Source organism: Jaculus jaculus, chromosome X (assembly GCF_020740685.1).
Source record: "Jaculus jaculus isolate mJacJac1 chromosome X, mJacJac1.mat.Y.cur, whole genome shotgun sequence".
NCBI classification, from domain to species: Eukaryota; Metazoa; Chordata; class Mammalia; order Rodentia; family Dipodidae; genus Jaculus; species Jaculus jaculus.
Genome location: NC_059125.1, coordinates 153,531,376 through 153,551,642, shown reverse-complemented (window position 1 = coordinate 153,551,642; position 20,267 = coordinate 153,531,376). Strand labels below are relative to the sequence as shown.

At 36.7% G+C, this 20,267-nt stretch overlaps 1 protein-coding gene across 2 annotated transcripts in view; it reads right to left on the bottom strand.

Moving 5' to 3' along the window:
• Nucleotides 1-880: 880 nt before the first annotated feature.
• Brcc3 (BRCA1/BRCA2-containing complex subunit 3) overlaps nucleotides 881-20,267 on the bottom strand; it is a 54,092-nt gene continuing 34,705 nt past the window's right edge. For both annotated transcript variants that reach the window (XM_045141074.1, XM_045141075.1), the window contains 4 exons: nucleotides 6,358-6,489; nucleotides 5,816-5,859; nucleotides 3,537-3,705; nucleotides 881-2,472 (listed from right to left, as the gene is read on the bottom strand). In XM_045141074.1, coding sequence (XP_044997009.1) covers nucleotides 3,554-3,705; nucleotides 5,816-5,859; nucleotides 6,358-6,489 — 328 coding nt within the window. In that variant the 3' untranslated portion in view covers nucleotides 881-2,472; nucleotides 3,537-3,553. The remainder of the gene's footprint in view (nucleotides 2,473-3,536; nucleotides 3,706-5,815; nucleotides 5,860-6,357; nucleotides 6,490-20,267) is intronic.

The window sequence follows — 20,267 nt, the reverse complement described above, 5'->3', positions numbered from 1 at the left end:
ATAGGGTCTTGCTCTAGTCCAAGCTGGTCTGGAATTCACTACTATGTAGTCTCAGGCTGGCCTCAAACTCACGGTCATTCTTCTACCTCTGCCAAGTGCTGGGATTAAAGGTATGTGCCACCATGCCCGGCCCTTGGTTTTCTTTTTGGTGCCTTGCTCATCATTTTTTTTTTCCCTCTCATATTTTTCAACTGTTCTGTGGATTTCTAAAGTTCTTTAGTCTATTTTTTTTCCTGGCTTATGTGGGCACTGGGGAACTGAACTTGGGTCCTTTGGCTTTCCAGGCAAGTGCCTTAACTGCTAAGCCATCTGTCCAGCCCTATGTGGGTTTTTTTAAAAATTTTCTATTTTCATGCAGAGAGACAGAGAGAGAATGGGCACACTAGGGTCTCTAGCCACTGAAAAGGCACTCCAGATGCATGCACCACTTTATGCACCTGGTTTTATGTGGTTACTGGGGAATCAAACCCAGGCAGTCAGGCTTTGCAGACTAGAGACTTAACTGCTGAGCCATCTCTCCAGCCTAGCCCTCTGTGTTTTTCAAAATTAATTATTTGAGAAAGAAAGAGGTAGATTGAGAGAGAATGGGTACACTAGGGCCTCTAAGTTACTGCAAACAAACTCTAGACACATGTGCCACCTGTGTATCTGGCTCTATATGGGTACAGGGGAATCAAACCTGGGTCCTTAGGCTTTACAGGAAAGCAACTTAACTGCTGAGCCATCTCTCTAGCCCAAGCTACATGTTTTTATGTTGTAGTAATAGATTTACCACAAGTTGCAAAATAGAGTTCCATAAACCCTTTGCCCAGTTTTCCTAGTTTTAGATCTTTTACAACTGTAGGACAACTTCAAAACTATGATGATGGCAATGGTGTAATACTGTTCACTAAACTACAGACTTTATTTCGTTTTGCTAGATTTCACATGCATTGATTTGCATTGTACAGACTTACACAGTTTTAGCAATAGAACTAAGATACAAAACTATTTGCTCAGCACAAAGGAACGCTTGTTCCATCCCTTTAGTTATGTATGCCGTATAACATCCAGTCTGTATCCCCCCCAAACATTAATTTGTTATTCCTTTCCATAATTCTGACATTTCAATAATGTTACATAAATGCGACCATACAGTACATGTCCTTTTGAAACAAACTTTCTTCATTTACTGTAACATTTCCCCCAGGTCCATTTAAGTTGTATGTGTGAGTGGCATAGTTCCTTTCCACTATAGAATGGCATTCCATGGTAGGGAAAATTTGTCTAATCATTTATTTATTGCAGGCTATCTGGGTTATTTCCAGTTTTGGGTTATTACAAATAAGGCTGCCATGAAATTTTTGTGCAAGTTTTTTTGTGCCAACACAGGTTTACACAGATAAATGATAAATGTCCAGGAATACAACTGCTAGACTACATGATTAGTATATATTTAACCTTACAAGAAATTTCCAAACTTTTCCTCAGAGTAGCTATATTATTTTACATTCCTGCCACCAACGTATGGAAAATCTAGTCTGCATACTCGACATCATTTAGCATTTTCACTGTTCTGTTCTTAGTCGTTCTAATCAATGCATGTCATATCCCATTGGAGTCTTAATTTGCATTACCCAATGACTAATGAAATTCAATGTATTTTCATGTGATTATCTGCTATCTATACATCTTCTTTGGTGAAAATGTCTATTCATGTTCTTTTCTCATTTCCTAACTAGTTTTTGTTTTTTTCTTACTGTTGAGATTTTGAGTACAATGTTTTCCAAGCTAATCAGATACTACATGATTTGCAAATAATTTGTCTTTAATATTTTTTACAGAATAAGAGGTTTTAATTTTGATGAAGCCCAATATAGCTACCCTTTTCTTATGGGTTGTGCTTTTGAGTTTAAGAATTTCTCTTAAAGATATTTCTTATATGATTTTCTCTTAAAAGTTTTTTTTTTCAGAGATAGGGTCTCACTCTAGCCCAAGCTGACCTAGAACTCACTCTGTAGTCCCAGGATGGCCTTGAACTCACAGTGATCCACCTATTTCTACCTCCCAAGTGCCAGGATTAAAGGCATGTGCCACCGTGTCTGGCTAAAAGTTTTACATCTTACATCTAAATCCATGATACATTTGAAATACTTTTATAGAAGGTGTAAGATTTTGGCTGAAGTACATTTCCTTTTCCTTTTGCTAGCTGGTGGGGTTCAGTTGCTTCAGCATGGTTTGTTGAAAAGGCTATCCTTCACTGAATAGTTTTACACCTTGTCAAAATTCATTGAGCATATTATTGTGGATATACTTATGGACTCGCCTTTCTGTTCCATTGATCTATGTGTCTTTCCCTCTGCCAATACCATACTATCTTGATTACTGTAGCTTTATAATAAGTCATGAAGTTGGGTCATGTGAGTCTTCCAACTTTATCATCTTCAGAATTGATTGAGCTTAATAGTTTTGTGCTGGGTATTTTCATTTTTCCTACAGAGAAAGAATAAAAAAAGAACTATAGTAAAGAATTAGTGGAAACATAAAATGACAGGAATAATATAAACAAAGTTTTTAAAGCATAATTTTTATTATATCCAAAGCCCTAAGGTTTCTAGAAAATCATGTTTATATTACAATTGAATTCCTAGATAGATAGGATTTTCTCAGTAAGAATTTTCTTTGTAGTCAAACACTCTAGAACTCACTTGTTTACTTAAAAAGGGCACCCACAAACATACAAGTGTCTCATAATACATGTTTTAGATATCAAATATAAAATCATGGGACATGTTACTAAATGAGGGCAAAGAAAAGAGGTGGAGTGTTGATGAGTAACCTGTACTTCCTTCTACCACAAAAGCACCACAACTACACAAAATAGAAATACAAAGTGTTTTTCTTCCTTAAGCTTATTATGTGGGGTAGCTATATCTGTAAACAAAAATAAAGGAACCATGCAAAATGACCTAAATAGAATAGGAAAGTTATTTTGTAAAGGCTATGGGAAGTATACATTGGCAAGGGCTATCTGGGAATAAAATGTCTGGGGAATATATTTTAAATATACATTCTAAATGAAAATACTGCACATTAACTTTTGAAACCATCCATCCATATATGATATAGTTATGATGGTTTGGTTAAACAACTAAATAATAAATGCCATATATTTCAAGTTTTAAATGTTTATATAGGCGATTTTTTTTCTGAGGGGGTTTTCACTCTAGTCTAGGCTGACCTGGAACTCACTATATAGTCTCAGGGTGGCCTCGAACTCATGGCAGTACTCCTACCTCTGCCTCCCACCTCTGCCTCTCGAGTGCTAGGATTAAAGGCATGCACCATCATACCCAGCTAGGCTATTTTTTTGCATATTAATTATAGGTAGTAGAGTTCAATAAGTTCTAGTGAAATTTTTAGAAGATATCTTGTACTTATTATATGCATAAAACTTATCTATTGTTATATAAAAGCACTGCTACATTTGCTGCTTACATAGAATATGTGTAGTTTTGGACTATGTTTAGTTAGTACACAAATTGAAAAAAAATTACCACATTTTCCTCCTGCTTTATTCTAGGGAAGAAAGTTCTTCCATAAGCTCTTCCTTTTCTTGTTGCAACTCCTGCAAATGCTGCTGGTTTTGTTCCAATCTGTCCTCCAGCCATTGTAAGAGTGGCCCACTGACTGCTGACATTTGACTGCACAAATTCTTGGTAAACACTTCAATAAGAAAAAAAATAAGGTAACTGTTGAAAAGCACTATCTACTGGCATGTTCCCACTCCACTACCAACAGTGCCTCAGTTATAAACACACACAAAAAGGGCTCGGAGTAGCATGTAAAAAATGTACAATAAATTAAGCCTGAAGACTGGTAATGGTTTGCTGTAGCCACCTAGGGGAAAAAATCCAGAAGAACTGAGCAAAGAAGACACCAATTCTGAAATAATTTTCAAAAACTAAGAAAAATTCTCACTTACGTACAGTGCAGAAAGATAGCTAGCTCTTTATTCCTTCAAGCAAACAGTTATTTCCCTGGCCCTTCAGACCTTCCTACATGGTAAATGTCTACTAAAGAAAAATTGCTTATCAAATGTTACATATACATGTATATGAAATAAATACATTAATTCAATTCACCTGACAAGTCCTCTTTCAAAAGGGATGGAGATTAAGGGTTTTAGATAATACTAAGATCATTACTTCCTTAGAGGTAAATGAGTATAAGTGGCATGTAATTGACAGGTAATAGATGAACAACTTAAAAGTATACAACAGAGGGATGGCTTAGCTGTTAGGCATTTGTCTGCGAAGCCAAATGACCCAAGTTTGATTCCCCAAGACCCACATAAGCCAGATGCACAAGGGGGTACATGTGTCTGGAGTACGTTTGCAGTGGCTGGAGCCCTGCTGTGCCCAGTCTCTCTCCCTCTATATCTCTGTCAAATAAATAAAATAAAATATTTTTTAAAGTATACAACAAAATGAATCTTGAAAACTATACCTTTATGTATCACTCCTAGTCAAAATGCAGATTGTTTTCATTACCCTAAAGAATCCCTTTGTAGTAGAATGGAGCTTCAAACCTTGCTCCAAGCAGCCAGTGATCTACTTGCTGACATCATACATTAGTTTTGCTCTTCATAATACAGATATTGGTAATTTTCTTAGTACTGAATAGTACTGTATTTACAGTGTCCATCTACTGATGCACATTTGGGTTATTTCGACATTATGGGTATTGTGAACAATATTGCTAGGCACATTTGAACACTTTTTAATTCTTTTTACATATCCGCCCTGAAGAATTGGTTGGAAACTTGGCAATTTTAACTGCCAATTTTCTCATATTTATTTGTAAAAGCTCAAACATATCTGGAACATGTCTTATGTAGTGTATTAAATAGGAATTTATGCCATTCTCAAATGGGAACAGAAGTATAAATCCATGAAGGTTAGGGATATCTCTGTTGTTTGCCTATATACTCTGGTGCCTAGAAGAGTGCCTGGCAGGAAATAGGCAGTTCCATGTTTTTGATGAATAAATGAACTATAAAAATTTTGTGACCATACTGAATATGGCTATGCACCATATATATCCAATCTTAACATGTTGTCATTTTGTCCCTCGAAATGATGGAATAGATAAGATCAAGCCATGTTTTCCTTACTTTCTTCACAAATTAATTGACTATCACATTTGAAAGCCTTCTATTCTTCACTGGTGACTTAGTAAATGGGCAAAGGCTGTACAGAATGGCTGGAGAATCAGGGTTGTTAGTCAGATAGTAGGTACAGCTGTGGTATGTTGGGAAATGTGAATTAGTATGTATGTTGTACTAAGCCTTTTGCTCCTTGTCTGTGTATGATTCCTTATTTATTTACTGATATTAAAATTTTTCTCTCAAGTATTCACTTTTATCTGGCTGCCCATGTCTTTCAACAGGCTGGCAGTTGTGCTGAACCAGTTCGAACCAGCTGACAATTGCATGTTGATAAAATTCAGCAAGTTTTTGAGCTTTCATGGTAAGGGTTTTATGCCATAGAAACTGGTAATCCCTGAGAGGTAGTTGATAAACATACCAGTATACCACTGATCAGGTCGAGTATAAAGCTCTTCTAGTCTTTACTCTTACCTTACTCTACACTGTATTTATAGAATTCAGGGATCCATAGAATCAATGTAAATATTACAAGCATGATCAATAAAACTCTTTAGGAAAAGAAACTCAAAGATAACTTGTACCTATCATTTAAATGTAAACTAAATTTGTTTCTGTTACATGAGTGTTTCAGCAATCACTACCTATACTCAAGAAAAAAAATCTTACCTGAGCCATTATGGATCTTGGTTACTGAGTCCAGATGTGTAAGACTACAGTGATAAAATAGTTTAGGTTAGTAGCACAGCATGACTGGCGGTAAAATAAAATGATTATGTACATAACAAAACAATAAACTATATCAGACCTTTGCTAATTGGATTAGATGAGTGCAATAATTAAATTTTTCACTATTGTTCCTTTTAAATTAATTTAAGGGACGTGATTTTATTCAAAATTCAAAAGACAATACAAAGATATGATTTTGAAATTACTATCTCTCACTGAAGGCCTTAAAACATATATTTACTGGACAAGACTCAGTAATTGACAATAGGTAATATGATTTTCACAAGCAGAAAAGGAAGTATGTTTTCATTTGAGGACCCAAAGTATGAGGTGAGAAAGAACAAATGTTAAAGATCATTATCATATACTGTGAGAAACATGATTATAGGCTGCTGCAAAGCTTTCTCACAGAGGAAAGGAAAGCTTAAGAGTAGAACTGTTAAAGGGACTAGGTCTTCACTGAAGTAAACAAAGGTCTCTACCTGTGAATCCTTCTATAGGCATCCTGTTCTTCCTGGCACAGAATTTTGGGCAGCTCTACTGCTGACTCAAGGCACACTTTCCCAATGGTGACATGAGGTACAATATGGATAGGGATTTCAATTCTCTCATACCTGTAAGACAATCAATTATTTCAGATTTTAATTCTCAGTTATAAATTCTCTAGAGTTTTAATTGAGACTTGGGGATATAAAGTGCTGCAAAATTAAACATTACTACAATTCAGTAAGTGGCTAAATTTGAAAGTGAAAAGAACTCAAGGTGGGCTTTCCTGGAGAGCAAATTGAAAGTCCATTTATATAGCAAAAGAAATAGCTAGCTGGGAGTGGTGGCACACGCCTTTAATCCCAGCACTTGAGAGGCAGAGGTAGGCGGATTGCCATGAGTTTGAGGCCACCCTGAGACTACATAGTGAATTCCAGGTCAGCCTGAGCTAGAGTGAGACCCTACCTCAAAAAAAAAAAAAGGAAAAAACATAGAAAGAAATAGCTAACTAATACTGCTTTTAATAAGGAATTTGCCAATGAAGTTGAATAAAATTGGTCACAAAACCTGGGGAAGAGAAAATGAAAGTTTTTCAGTGACTCCATCAGATTCATTTTATAGATGAGATTATTCATCTAAATGCTCACTTGTTCTAATTCATTGTTTACTAGCAGCCTCACTTTTCATTTTCTCCTATAGAGAAAAATAGGTAAAACATTCATATATACTTACATTTGCATGCTAGAATTAGAGAAAATGGTTGGCTTGTTCTATAGCCAATCCATCTGCCCACACTTCTCACTTACAATATGCCTAAACTTCACCTAACAGTAGGTTCAGTGGAGAATTCAGGTTGGGTTAGATCCCTCAGCACTGTAAGGCCCCATGGGCACAGGACAGCAAAGTGTGTCTTTGCCCATATAATTTAGATGGAACATAAACAATAGGGGATTATGACTACTCCTCCTATCTTCATGTTTAAGTAGTCAGGGAACATTTCATGAAATAGTATAGCATAGAGGCCTCATGAAGTAGGCCCATGAGTCCAGGGTGACAAAATTATAGCTCAGGGCCCACAAAGGTCTCCACCTTTAAACTGTCCCCAGGCATTGTGACATCACCAGTCAACATACTAGGAATAAAAGCAAAGGAACTAGAAGCCCAACTCTGAATCATCCCAATTTCTTATTAAATTACGGTCATCTGGTAGTTCTCCTACTAGTTACAATGTAGAAAGTCACCAAAACCCCATTCTCTCACCATAGCAAGAAGATAGAAGATAATAAAATATAAAAAATATCAGTGGGCTGGAGAGATGGCTCACCAGTTAAAGGCACTTGCTTGTTTACCAAGCCAGAAAGCTGGACAACCTGGGATCGATTCCCCAGTACTCATGTAAAGACAGATGCACAAAGTGGTACATGTGGCTAGAGTTTGTTTGCAGTGGCAAGAGGCCCTGGTGTGCCCATACTTACTCTCTTTCTGTGTAGCTTTATCTCTCTCTCTCTCTCTCATATAAATAAAATAAAGTAAAATTTATTTAAAAACTTCAGTGATATATGAATATCAAGGTAATTTTGAAAGAACTATGTTCTAGAGAGGAACAATGAGTACAGACCAGTGGCCATTCCTCTTCCTAGGGAAATCTTTCTTGTATAGGGAACAGAAATATATGACAGGGCTTCCCATAGAAGGCTAGAGGAAAACCAGTAGAGCTTGTAATCATATGAATATATGTGACAGACTGAATGAAGTCTGTAGAAGTTTTAAACATAGAGTTAATTCTCCCATCCTGCTAAATTTTAACCCATGGGATTTGCTAAGTACATGGAGATGGAGATATGAACTAGAAACCAGAAAGGTCTTCATTACTTCTTGTTTCTTAAATCTAAAATTCATGCCAGTGAGTAGGAAATGTGATAATCACAGGACAGATATCACCCTGTGCTCAAATCCCAGCAAAAAGGGAAATCAGAAAATAACAGAAATAGTAACACATTTCTGATCCAGGTAACCTCAGAATAAAGTTGATAGTTCCAACATAGTTATGAATTACAAGCTGTTCATGGAATTTGAGATGACTAAAAACACATGCATGTCTTCAGAAAAGACTTGGGAGATGCCAGAATCTACAGATGGATTCATTAGTGGAGGTATTTCCCTGTCCAAAGTCAGTCTGTAAAAACTTGAAAAGATGGCTGTTTTTTTTTTTTGCCCCAAATGCCAAAGTCTTAACAATAACAATCACAAAAAATGACAAAACATACAACAAAACCTAAATATGACCCAATCAAAGGACAAAATAAAATTCTAGAAACCAATCCTAAGAAACATGGATTTTTGAGCTCCTTGACAAGCAATTCAAAATAACCATCATAAAGATAGTGAAGATCAAGTAAAAACACAGACAACTAAATGAAATTTTAAAAAATGAGAGTATCAACAAATATTTGAGAACTGTAAGAAGGAATTAAATTACAGAATTGAAAAATAGAATAACTTGGCTTGGCATGGTAGAGCACATCTTTAATTCCAGCACTTGGGAGGCTGAGGTAGTAGGATCACTGTGAGTTTGAGGCCAGCCTGGGATTACAGAGTGAATACCAGGTCAGCTTGAACTAGAGTGACACCTTGAAAACAAACAAACAATTGACTTAATAAAAAATCTCATTTTAAAGTCAGTAGCAGACTTTATCCAACAGCAGAAAGAACTATCAAACTTGAACACAGTTCATTTGAAATCAAAATGGAGAACAAAGTAAAAAAGAATGATGTGAAGAAGTTTAGGAGAACAATGGACACTATCAAGTGAACCTATTTATACGTTCTAGAAATTTAAGATGGAAGCGAGAGATAGATACAAAGAGCCTACTGGGAAACATATGATGAAAAGCTTCTTAAATCTAAGAAAAGAGAAATATAAACTCAAGAAGGTGAAAAAAATTTCTAACTAGCATAAATCCAGAGACTAACACGAACACATGACACATATCTAAAGTTTGCTCAACAACAAATCTGAAAGCTTATATCTATTTCATGAATCACACCTGAACTTGAAAAGTTTCTCACAAAGAAGACTGCATGTACAGAAGGTTTCACTGGTGAATTATACCAAAAACATAAGGAGGAAACAATGTCAATTCTGCAAACTTTTTTTTTTCTTTACAAGCTCTGGCGATTCCTGGGTCTCTGCTTTCCTATGACACTGGGGTTACAGGAGTGTGTGGCCCTACCCAACTGTTTGACATAGGTTCTGAGATTCAAATCAGGAGGTCTCAGGCCCTCATGCTTGCACAGGAAGCATACTTAATCACTGAGCAATCTCTTTAGCCCTACCTAATCTATTTTTTAAAGCCAGTATTTCTTTGATATCAATGCCAGAAAAAGACATTACAAAAAATAACACCACAAATACCCCTAGTGTTCATAAATATAAACTTTTTTATTAAAATGTCATAATTGTTAATAAATGTTATAGTTGGCTCACAACTATAATCAGGAAGCTGAGGTAGGAAGACTGCCATCAATTTGAGGTCAATCTAGGTTTAAGAGTCAATTCCAGATCAACCTGGGCTAGAATGATACCCTGCCTTAAAAAACAAAATCAGTGGGCTGGAGAGATGGCTTAGCAGTTAAGCGCTTGCCTGTGAAGCCTAAGGACCCCGGTTTGAGGCTTGATTCCCCGGGACCCACGTTAGCCAGATGCACAAGGGGGCGCACGCATCTGGAGTTCGTTTGCAGTGGCTAGAAGCCCTGGCGTGCCCACTCTCCTCTCTCTCTCTCTCTCTCTCTCTCTCTCTCTCTCTCTCTCTCTCTCTGCCTCTTTCTCTGTCACTGTCAAATAAATAAATAAAAATAAACAAAAAAAATTAAAAAAAAAATCAGTGCTGGACATGGTGGGACATGGTATTAGTCCCAGTACTTGGGAGGCTGAGGTAGCAGGATCACTGTGAGTTCAAGACCAGCCTGGAGCTACAGAGTAAGTTTCAGGTCAGTCTGGGCTAGAGTGAGACCTTGCCATGAGAAAAAAATAAATAAATATATATATATATATATATATATATATATATATATATATATATCAGCAAATCAAATCCAACAATATATAAAATGGATAATTCACCCAATTGGATTTATTTCAGGAATATAAGGTTGGTTTAGCAACTTAAAAAAAAAAAAAGAAAAGAAGCTGTATGATAAACTCAATAGGTATAGAATGGACATTTAGTAAAATAGAATACATTTTTGATTTTAAAAACTAAGCAGGGTTGGAGAGATTGCTTAGTGGTTAAGGTGCTCACTTGCAAAGCCTAAGGACCCAGGTTTGATTAACCAGTAACCATGTCAACCAGATGCACACGGTTGTGCCTGCATCTGGAGTTCATTTGCAGAGGCTAGAGGCCCTGATGCATCCATTCTCTCTCTCTCTCTGCCTCTTTCTCTCTTTCTAATAAATAAATAAATTAGGAAAAAAAAAACTCAGCAAACCAGGAATAGAAGAAAGCAAACTGAAAAAAAGGTAACAAAATTTTAAAACTGTCAGTATTATACAAAGATCAGAAACAAAATTATCATGGATGTTCTTATTAGTTGCAATTACTAACAGTTCCTACAATAAGGCCAGAAAAATAAATAGGTTATTAACTTTGGGAAGTGGTAAAACTGACTTTATTCACAGATGATATGTGCAGATAATCAATAGACGTTCCACAAAAAGCTGTTAAAATTTCCAGTGAATTTAGCAAGTTGACAGGATAGGAAGTCAATATAAAAATAAATTGGGAAGAGATGGCTTAGCGGTTAAGCGCTTGCCTGTGAAGCCTAAGGACCCTGGTTCAAGGCTCGATTCCCCATGACCCACGTTAGCCAGATGCACAAAGGGCACATGCATCTGGAGTTTGTTTGCAGTGGCTGGAGGCCCTAGAGTGCCCATTCTCTCTCTCTATCTCTGCCTCTTTCTCTGTCTGTCACTTTCAAATAAATAAATAAACATAAAACAAAAAAAATTAAAAAAAAGAAATAAATTGGGGGCTGGAGAGATGGGTGAATGGTTAAAGATGCTTGCATGTAAAGCCAGTTCAATTCCCCAGTATCCATGTAAAGCCAGAAGCAGAGTGGTGCATGCATCTGAAGTTCCTTTGCTCTGGCATGCCCATTCGCTCTCTGCTTGCAAATAAATAAATAAATAAATACACACATACACACACATATATATACACACACACACATAGATACATACATACACATCCATCCATCCATCCATCCATCCATCCATCCATGAGAAAAAGAAAGAGGCAGATAGAGAATGGGCACATCAGGGCCTTCAGCTTCTACAAACTGGATTACATAGGTCCTGAGGGATCAAACTTGGGTCCTTTGGCTTCGCAGGCAAATGCCTTAAGCACTAAGTCATACTTTTGAGGGCTGGAAAGATGACTCAGCAGTTAAGATGCTTGCCTGCAAAGCCTAATAATCTGGGTTCGATTCCCTAGTACCCACGTAAAGCCAGATGCCCAAAATGGTGCATGCAACTGGAGTTCTTTCCAGCAGCTAGAGGCTCTGGCATGCCCATTCTCTCTGTGTGTATCTCTTCTCTATCTCTCTCTGCTTGCAAATAAATAAATAATTTTTTAAATTATTTTTTTAAAAAATCAACTACTGCATTACATGGTAGCTATGGACAGTATATAACTGAAATATAGTAGTATTAATAGTGTAAATGTTTGGGGCTTAAATAGCAACATGGTCAAACTTATTAAACTACTTTCTTTTTCTTTTTCTTTTTTTTGGTGCTCGAGACCGAATACAAACAATTAGGCATACTACATAAGCACTCTACCACTGAGTAATCCTCAGCCCCAAATTGTATTACTTTAAACATCTATAGTGTAGCATTATGAGCTGTATCTCAATAAAGCTATGACAAAATTAAAGGAACTAAGGCTCCTAGAAAAATACTGAATCCAGACTCTTTACAGGAAAATGACATAAATCTAGAATATTTTCTTATGTCAGGAAATATTTTTCTCAAAGAACATGTTAAAAGAATACAAGATGAGGGCTGGAAAGATAGCTTAGCGGTTAAGCGTCTGCCTACAAAGCCTAAGAACCCTGGTTTGAGGCTCGATTCTCCAGGACCCACGTTAGCCAGATGCACAAGGGGGCGCATACGTCTGGAGTTCGTTTGCAGTGGCTGGAAGCCCTGCCACGCCCTTTCTCTCTCTCTGCCTCTTTCTTTCTTTCTCTCTGTTGAAAAAAAAAAAGAATACAAGATGAGGGCTGGAGAGATGGCTTAGCAGTTAAGGCACTTGCCTGCAAAGCCAAAGGATCCTGATTTGATTCTCCAGGACCCATGTTAGCCAGATGCACAAGGGGGCGCATGCATCTCCAGAACATTTGCAGTGGCTGGAGTCCCTGTTACACCCATTCTCCCTTTCTCTCTACCTGCCTACTTATGTATCTCTCTCAAATAAATAAATAAAAAATAAAATATTAAAAAGAGTACAAGATGCGCTTACATGAGATGAATTTGAAACAATGTATGCCTCAAAGTAAGTAATGATAGGAATTGAATAAAATAAGAATCTACATGTACATACTAACAAAAAACAAATGAATTCAATAGGAAGAAGGGAAAGTTCTTTCCTGGGATAGAATGCCAATAAACATAGAAGGCATGGTGAATCCAGAACATTGCCATTTTAGTAAAAATTAATTTAGAAAGAACTGTGAACTGAAGTTTCTTTGCTGTGATCTATTTTCTGGCCAAAAACTCATATAGTGTTAATGAGTGCCATGCACAAGGAAAAGAATTCCCTAGACACCTTTACCCCTGTTCCTGGATCAGATGGATCACATAAGGGCTGATCTTCTAGATGTCTTAAGTCACTTTCTTGTCCCCCAAGTGAGCAAGCCAAGACACAGTGAGAAAACTACTCCTAAAAAGCAGTATACCCTAGATCCTACACACACACACACACACACACGAGAAAAGTGGCCAATTCGCCTCTAACCTTTCCCTGCCTTCTCATTGCTCCTATCTTACCTGTTTTGTGAAACTGATAGCATTAAGCAGAGACTCTCCCTAAATATTACTCTACCCATCGGTTTTCAACCTCACTTAGAGGAACTTGTATTTCTAGCTAATCTTATGAGTCTGATCTATCTTTAAATATACATCTTTGCTAGATGACACTTTAAAGAAAAATTTCCTAGCTTTTCAATATATATATAAATATAAATATATATGTGTGTGTGTGTGTATGTGTGTATACACAAACACACACACACACACACACACACACACATAAAACCATTTTTTCTTGCTTTTTCAAAGTAGTGTCTTGCTCTAGCCCAGGTTGACCTTGAATTCACTATGTAGTCTCAGGATGGCCTTGAAGTCACAGCCATCCTCCTACCTTGGCCTCCTGAGTGCTGGGATTAAAGGTGTATAGCACCATGACCCACAAACATAGATAAATTTAATACAAGAAAGAGACATTTCTATCTGAAAGAATTTCTCCCACTCCACTTTTTAGCTTGTTAAACCTAATAGGGTAATTAATTATCTGGTGTAGATCTGCATGGCAAGCTTTACTTTTGATCTTCTATGTTACTGTCTTACATCTCAAAGAGACAGAATATAAAGTTCCATTTAATTTTACTTTCTTGCAGTACACCTAGAATTTATGTATTTGTGTCATGCGTGTCCAAGATCTTTTTTTTTAAGTTTTTTTAAAAATTTATTTATTTGAGAATGACCGACACAGAGAGAAAGACAGATAGAGGGAGAGAGAGAGAATGGGTGAGCCAGGGCTTCCAGCCACTGCAAATGAACTCCAGACACGTGTGCCCCCTTGTGCATCTGGCTAACGTGGGACCTGGGGAACCAAGCCTTGAACCAGGGTCCTTAGGCTTCACAGGCAAGCACTTAACCGCTAAGCCATCTCTCCAGCCCCTAAGATCTTTTATATTTGTTTTGTATGTTTTGTCCAAAAAAAACAGTGAGAACATAAAGTCCCCAATGCCATTCAATTTTTCATTATTTTTATTTTTGCTTTTTTTCCCTAGGGTTTCCACAGTCCTCCACAGCCATGGATCACCTGTTCCTTGAGAGCACGATATTGTATAAAATGAACAAAATGAGTATGCCTCAGGTATTCTTATAACTTGAAAATGAAGACTGCTATGCTGATTTTAAATTTTTAGTATGTGTCATAAGCTTTCAATGTGTTCAGCAAATAGGCCAAAAAGAGAGGAAGAGAGAGAGAGAGAGACAGACAGACAGACAGACAAAGAGAAAAGAGTGATCCATTTGTTGATTGACTGCTGCTTCTGAGTTTTAGAAACTAAAATGGAACACTGTAGAGTAAACTAAAGGTCACTGTTCCTCCTTTTTATATTCATAAATCTAATCAAGGTATAGTTTCCTGAATTCTATTTTTATTATTATTTTTATTACAATTTTTTATTAGTTTTTTATTTTTGCTTTTAATATATTTTTTGGTATACCAAATTAAAGTATAAATGTGAATGTTATGATGATATATTAAAAGGCCTTATAAGGGCTGGAGAGATGGCTTAGCGGTTAAGGCACTTGCTTGCAAAGCCAAAGGACCCAGGTTCGATTCTCCAGGTCCCATGTAAGCCAGATGCACAAAGTGGCACATGTATCTGGAGCTTGTTTGCAGTGGCTAGAAGCCCTGGTGTGCCCATTCTCACTCATTCTCTCTCTCTCACTCCATCTTTCTCTGTCTCTAATAAATAAGTAAAATCTTTAAAAAAGGCCTTATGAGTACATATTCATAAACTTAAGTACTTTTAACTTCTTAAAACCCGTAAAAATGTTATCTTTAGATTCCCTAAATGTTCACAAAACCTTAAGTGCTACTTGTTGGATGATATAATGTTCATTAAAATCTTAAAACAGAAGTTTCATTAGGCTATGTAGGTTAGCACTGGATGCACAGATTTGGATAATTTCCTTCCAAACCAGATTTTACAATTCTATTTCACTGGGTTTTTAAAAAAATATTTTATTTATTTATTTACTTATTTGACAGAAAGGGGGGAGAGAGAGAGAGGGAGAGAGAATGGGCACACCAGGGTCTCCAGCCACTGCAAACGAACTCCAGACACATGTGTCCCCTTGTGCAGCTGGCTAATGTGGGTTCTGAGGAATCGAACCAGGGTCCTTTGGCTTTGCAAGCAAACTCCTTAACCACTAAGCCATCCCTCCAGCCCTATTCACTGTTTTTTGATGGTCAAAGGCAATAAAAATTAAGACATCAAAATATCTCTATAGGATACACTAAAAGTCCTTTTATAGAATGATTAAAATGGATGTTTTTTCAGGATTGATGTATAAGTGCCAAATATAAAATTTTTAATTTTATGTGCTTATCAGGAATCTTTAAATTTTCCTTTTCACAGTAGAGATTATAGAAGATTCAATTGTCCCCTCCAAAAATGGCATTCAGAATCTGGGTAGGCCTATTTATGTGTAATGATGATGGCCATATTACTAAATTTTAAACTAATATCTTACAATTTTTTAAAAAAATATTTTAAGTTATTCATTTATTTAATGGAGAGAAGGCAGAGGCGAGAGAGGGAGAGAGGGAGAAAGGGAGGGAGAAAGAGAATGGGCACACCAGAACATCCAGCCGCTGCAAACAAACTCCAGATGCATGTGACATCTTGTGTATCTGGCTTAAGTAGGTACTAGAAAAATCGAACATGGGTCCTTAGGCCTCACAGGCAAGCACCTTAACTGCTAAGCCATCTCTCCAGCCCTCTTATAATTTTTTGATGAATGCCTGTTTGTGTTCTCCTTCTTCAAAGGTTTTTTCTTTTAAGTTTTTTTTTTTTATCTTATCTAAGTTAAAAAGAACGGTCATTTTAGGGAAGGAGGGATGGCTTAGCAATTAAGGCATTTGCCTGCAAAGCCAAAGGACCCATGTTCGATTTCCTAGGATCCACATTAGCCAGATGCACAAGGGGACGCAAGCGTCTGCAGTTCCTTTGCAGTGGCTAGAAGCCCTGGCACGCCCATTCTCATTCTCTCTCTCTCTCCCTCTTTCTCTGTCAAATAAATTATTTTTTTAAAAAAGAATGGCCATTTTAAAGCTTCTCCTTAAAAAAAAAAAAAACATGTATTTATTTGCAAGGAGAGAAAGAGAGAGAGAATAGGCAAGCCACAGCCTCTATCCTCTGCAAACAACTTCCAGATATAGGCACCACTTTGTGCATCTGGCTTTATGTAGGTACTGGGGAATTGAACCCAGGTCATTAGGTTTGCAGGCAAGTTCCTTAACCACTGTGAAAGGTAGTCTTTAAAAAATATAATATTTTTATTTAATTATTTGAGAGATAGAGAGATAGATAAATAAAAATTTAAAAAATAAGAGTTAGAGATGTGTATTTACTTGGAGATACAATTGAACATGAGTATCACCCAGCATTTTTCAAGTCCATGTGGATGTGTGCTCAGATGCTTGAAGAGGGAAATATGAATTTGTGAGTTCATCCCTTGAAATTCTGTAGCATGCAACCTATTTTTTAATTTAATCCTTAAGAGTACTGGTTAAGTACATAAATAACATTGATAGCTTGTCAAAACTTACCACAATATATGGTTTCCTTAAGACACTACCATTTAATTCTTCTAAATCTAAGATAATACACTTTTAGAAAATAAAAAAGAGAAAACACCCATTACCTTCTTGTAAAATAAATACTGAGCGCCCTATCAACTTTAAGTACATATATATATGAATATATTTTATACCTATATGCCATCTCCATTAAAGAAAATTTAAAAGGGATTTTAAAATAATAACTAAAAATTGAAAATTGTTTAAAGTCTTTCCACAATGACCTACTGGGAGATAAAAAAGAACAGACAGGGCTGGAGAGATGGCTCAGTGGTTAAGGCACTTGCCTGCAATGCTAAAGGACCTGGGTTCGATTCCCCAGTACTCACATAAAGCCACATGCACAAAGTGGTACACATATCTGGAGCTCATTTGCAGTGGGTAGAGGCCATGGCTTGCCTATTTTCTCCCTCCCTCCCTCTCTTTCTCTCCCCCCCCCTTTGTCAAATAAATAAATAATATTAATTTTTAAAGAAGAAGAAAAGATATAACATCAAAGACTTCTGCCTACAGAGTAAGTACTTCTAACCAACCCATGCTACAGAATTTCAAGGGATAAACTCACAGATTCATATTTCCCTCTTCAAACATCTGAACACACATCCGCATGGACTTGAAAAATGATGGGTGATACTCATGTTCAATTGCATCTCCAAGTAAATACAAATTTTTATTTAGTTAGTTATTTGAGAGATAGAGAGAAAGAGGTATATATATAGAGAGAAAGGGAACTCCAGGGCCTCTAGCGGCTGCAAGTATACTCCAGACACATGCGCCACCTTGTGCATTTCGCTTACATATTGGGGAATTGAACCTGGGTCCTTTGACTTTGCAGCCAACTGCTTTAACTTCTAAGCCACCTCTCCAGTCCTCTAACTCTTATTTTTATATTTTATAAATCCTTTTATATTTAAACACTGTTAAGCTACAAATAAAGATGATATTATGTTCTTTCATTAATCATGTTTTTGTTATGTCCGTTTGCTTATCCAAACTGCTACCTTACTTGAACCAAGATTTCATATTTAAAGGTTGTTTAAAGGTTCATATTTAAAGTTGTTTTCATTATTCAAGGTAATATGGATGCAAAACAAACATTTGCCTTTAAATTAACAAAAATTTATTTTATCCATCTAGAAGAGCCCCATTCTGTTTTTGAATCCAAATTCTTAGAAAAAATTAATAGTCATGTTTCTACATATAGTCCAAATATGCATTATTTGCATCCAACCAATCAGATTACTATGTTTACAAATGTTAAGAGAGAACTAATTAAAGGTTGTAAGAAGTCCTATGGCCTATTCAAACTTCTGACAACATTAATGTAATTTATCTTCATTTACTCTTAGAAATACTCAAAGATTTGGGTCAACTCTTCATATCCAAATTATACAAAAGACATCAATCTCTAACAATAACATTATAAATGGTGCCTTATAGCTTGAGAGCTGCTATTCTTTTTTAAAATTTTTTTGTTATTTTTATTTATTTATTTGAGAGTGACAGAGAAAAAAAGAGGCAGATAGAGAGAGAATGGGCACACCAGGGCCTCCAGCCACTGCAAAGGAACTCCAGATGCGTGGGCCCCCTTGAGCATCTGGCTAACGTGGGTCCTGGGGAATTAAGACTCAAACTGGGTCCTTAGGCTTCACAGGCAAATGCCTAACCGCTAAGCCATCTCTCCAGCCCAAGAGAGCTGCTATTTCTTACGTGAATATTTAAGGTATCCTATAGTACAGTCAACTGAAATTAAAAACTTACTGAAACAATACTCATTCTAATAAGGTTAACTCCTACTAGAGTCCCATTTTCCTTTATGGATCTAAAATAATAAATAACATTTAGTTATGTCCACAAAACCTACAAATCCTAATTTATAACATATCTTTTATTTCTATCCAAGTCACTGAAATATTTGTTCTAAAAAAAGACAATTTGTTGTAAGATATTGTATTGTGCTGTGATTTCTTCTGTAACATGACTGCTCTTTACTTCCCCACATGGAGACCTGGTACAATACTAAGGTAATAATGTAGTCAAGTGATTATCAAGTAAGAGCTAGCTACTCTACAAGAGGTTATAGATATAAAAACAAGCTAGCCATGCTGGGCATGGTGACACACACCTTTAATCCCCATACACGGAAGGTAGAGGTAGGAGGATCACCATGAGTTCGAGGCCACCTGAGACTACATAGTCAATTCCAGGTCATCTTGAGCTAGAGTGAGACCCTTCCTCTAAAAATAAAACAAAACCAACAAACAAAAAAGCTGGCCAAAAGAAAGCTAGAATTAAAAGATAATAAATTACTTTAAGTGTTATAAACTTCAAATCAAATGCAGCATTTCATAAAATACAAATAACTGTAAACACAAGGGGAATCTAATTTCAAATATATGTGTTTACTTGGTTAAAATTCCTGCTTCCCTCATCTATTGCCTTAACTTGTTAAGCCAGATATATTATTTAATCTTAAATACAACATTCCTATTATATGTCACATGTACATGTTTCAGACACAGAGGACAAAAGAAATGATCATATCCAATCATGAGGGCTAAAAAATTTGATATAGAGCTCATCACTGAAGTAGACTTAAAACTCACCTACCACAGAGCAGGAAATTTTGCAGAAGAGGGAGTGGAAAGATTATAAGAGCCACAGGTTGAGACATCAGGCCCAGAGGCATTCCCTCCCCCGCAAAAAAATAACTGTCTGCTGTTCCCACAACGCATAACCCTCAACTCCACAGGGATTACCTGCAACCCCACTGAGGAGGGTCCCCAGTGGAATGGGGGCAGAGAGGAGGGAAAAGAGAGTGCCAACACATGATGTATCCATATGAAATATGATGATATTAATAATAATAAAAATTTAAAAACAAGTTTAAAAAACAGAAGAGACTCTTTGGAAAGAAGAAGGGATTCAGTTGGGGGGGTTGTGATGGGGAAAAGAAAGTGTAGTGGGAAGAGATTATGATCATGGAATATTGTCTATGTTTATGGAAGCTGTCAAAAAGCTTTTTAAAAATTTTTGATATGATCCAGGAGCTTCTTTCTTAATGGTTCTACCAGAAGTTCCTCTCTTATAAATACCACTTCCCTGCCTCATCAACACCAGATCCTAGGGATGATCCTTCCTAGAAATGTGGGACATTAAGTAATATCTGGCCTCTAGAAGCTAGGTGTGGGGGCACACACCTTTAATCCCAGTACTCGGGAGGCAGAGGAAGGAGGATCACCATGAGTTCA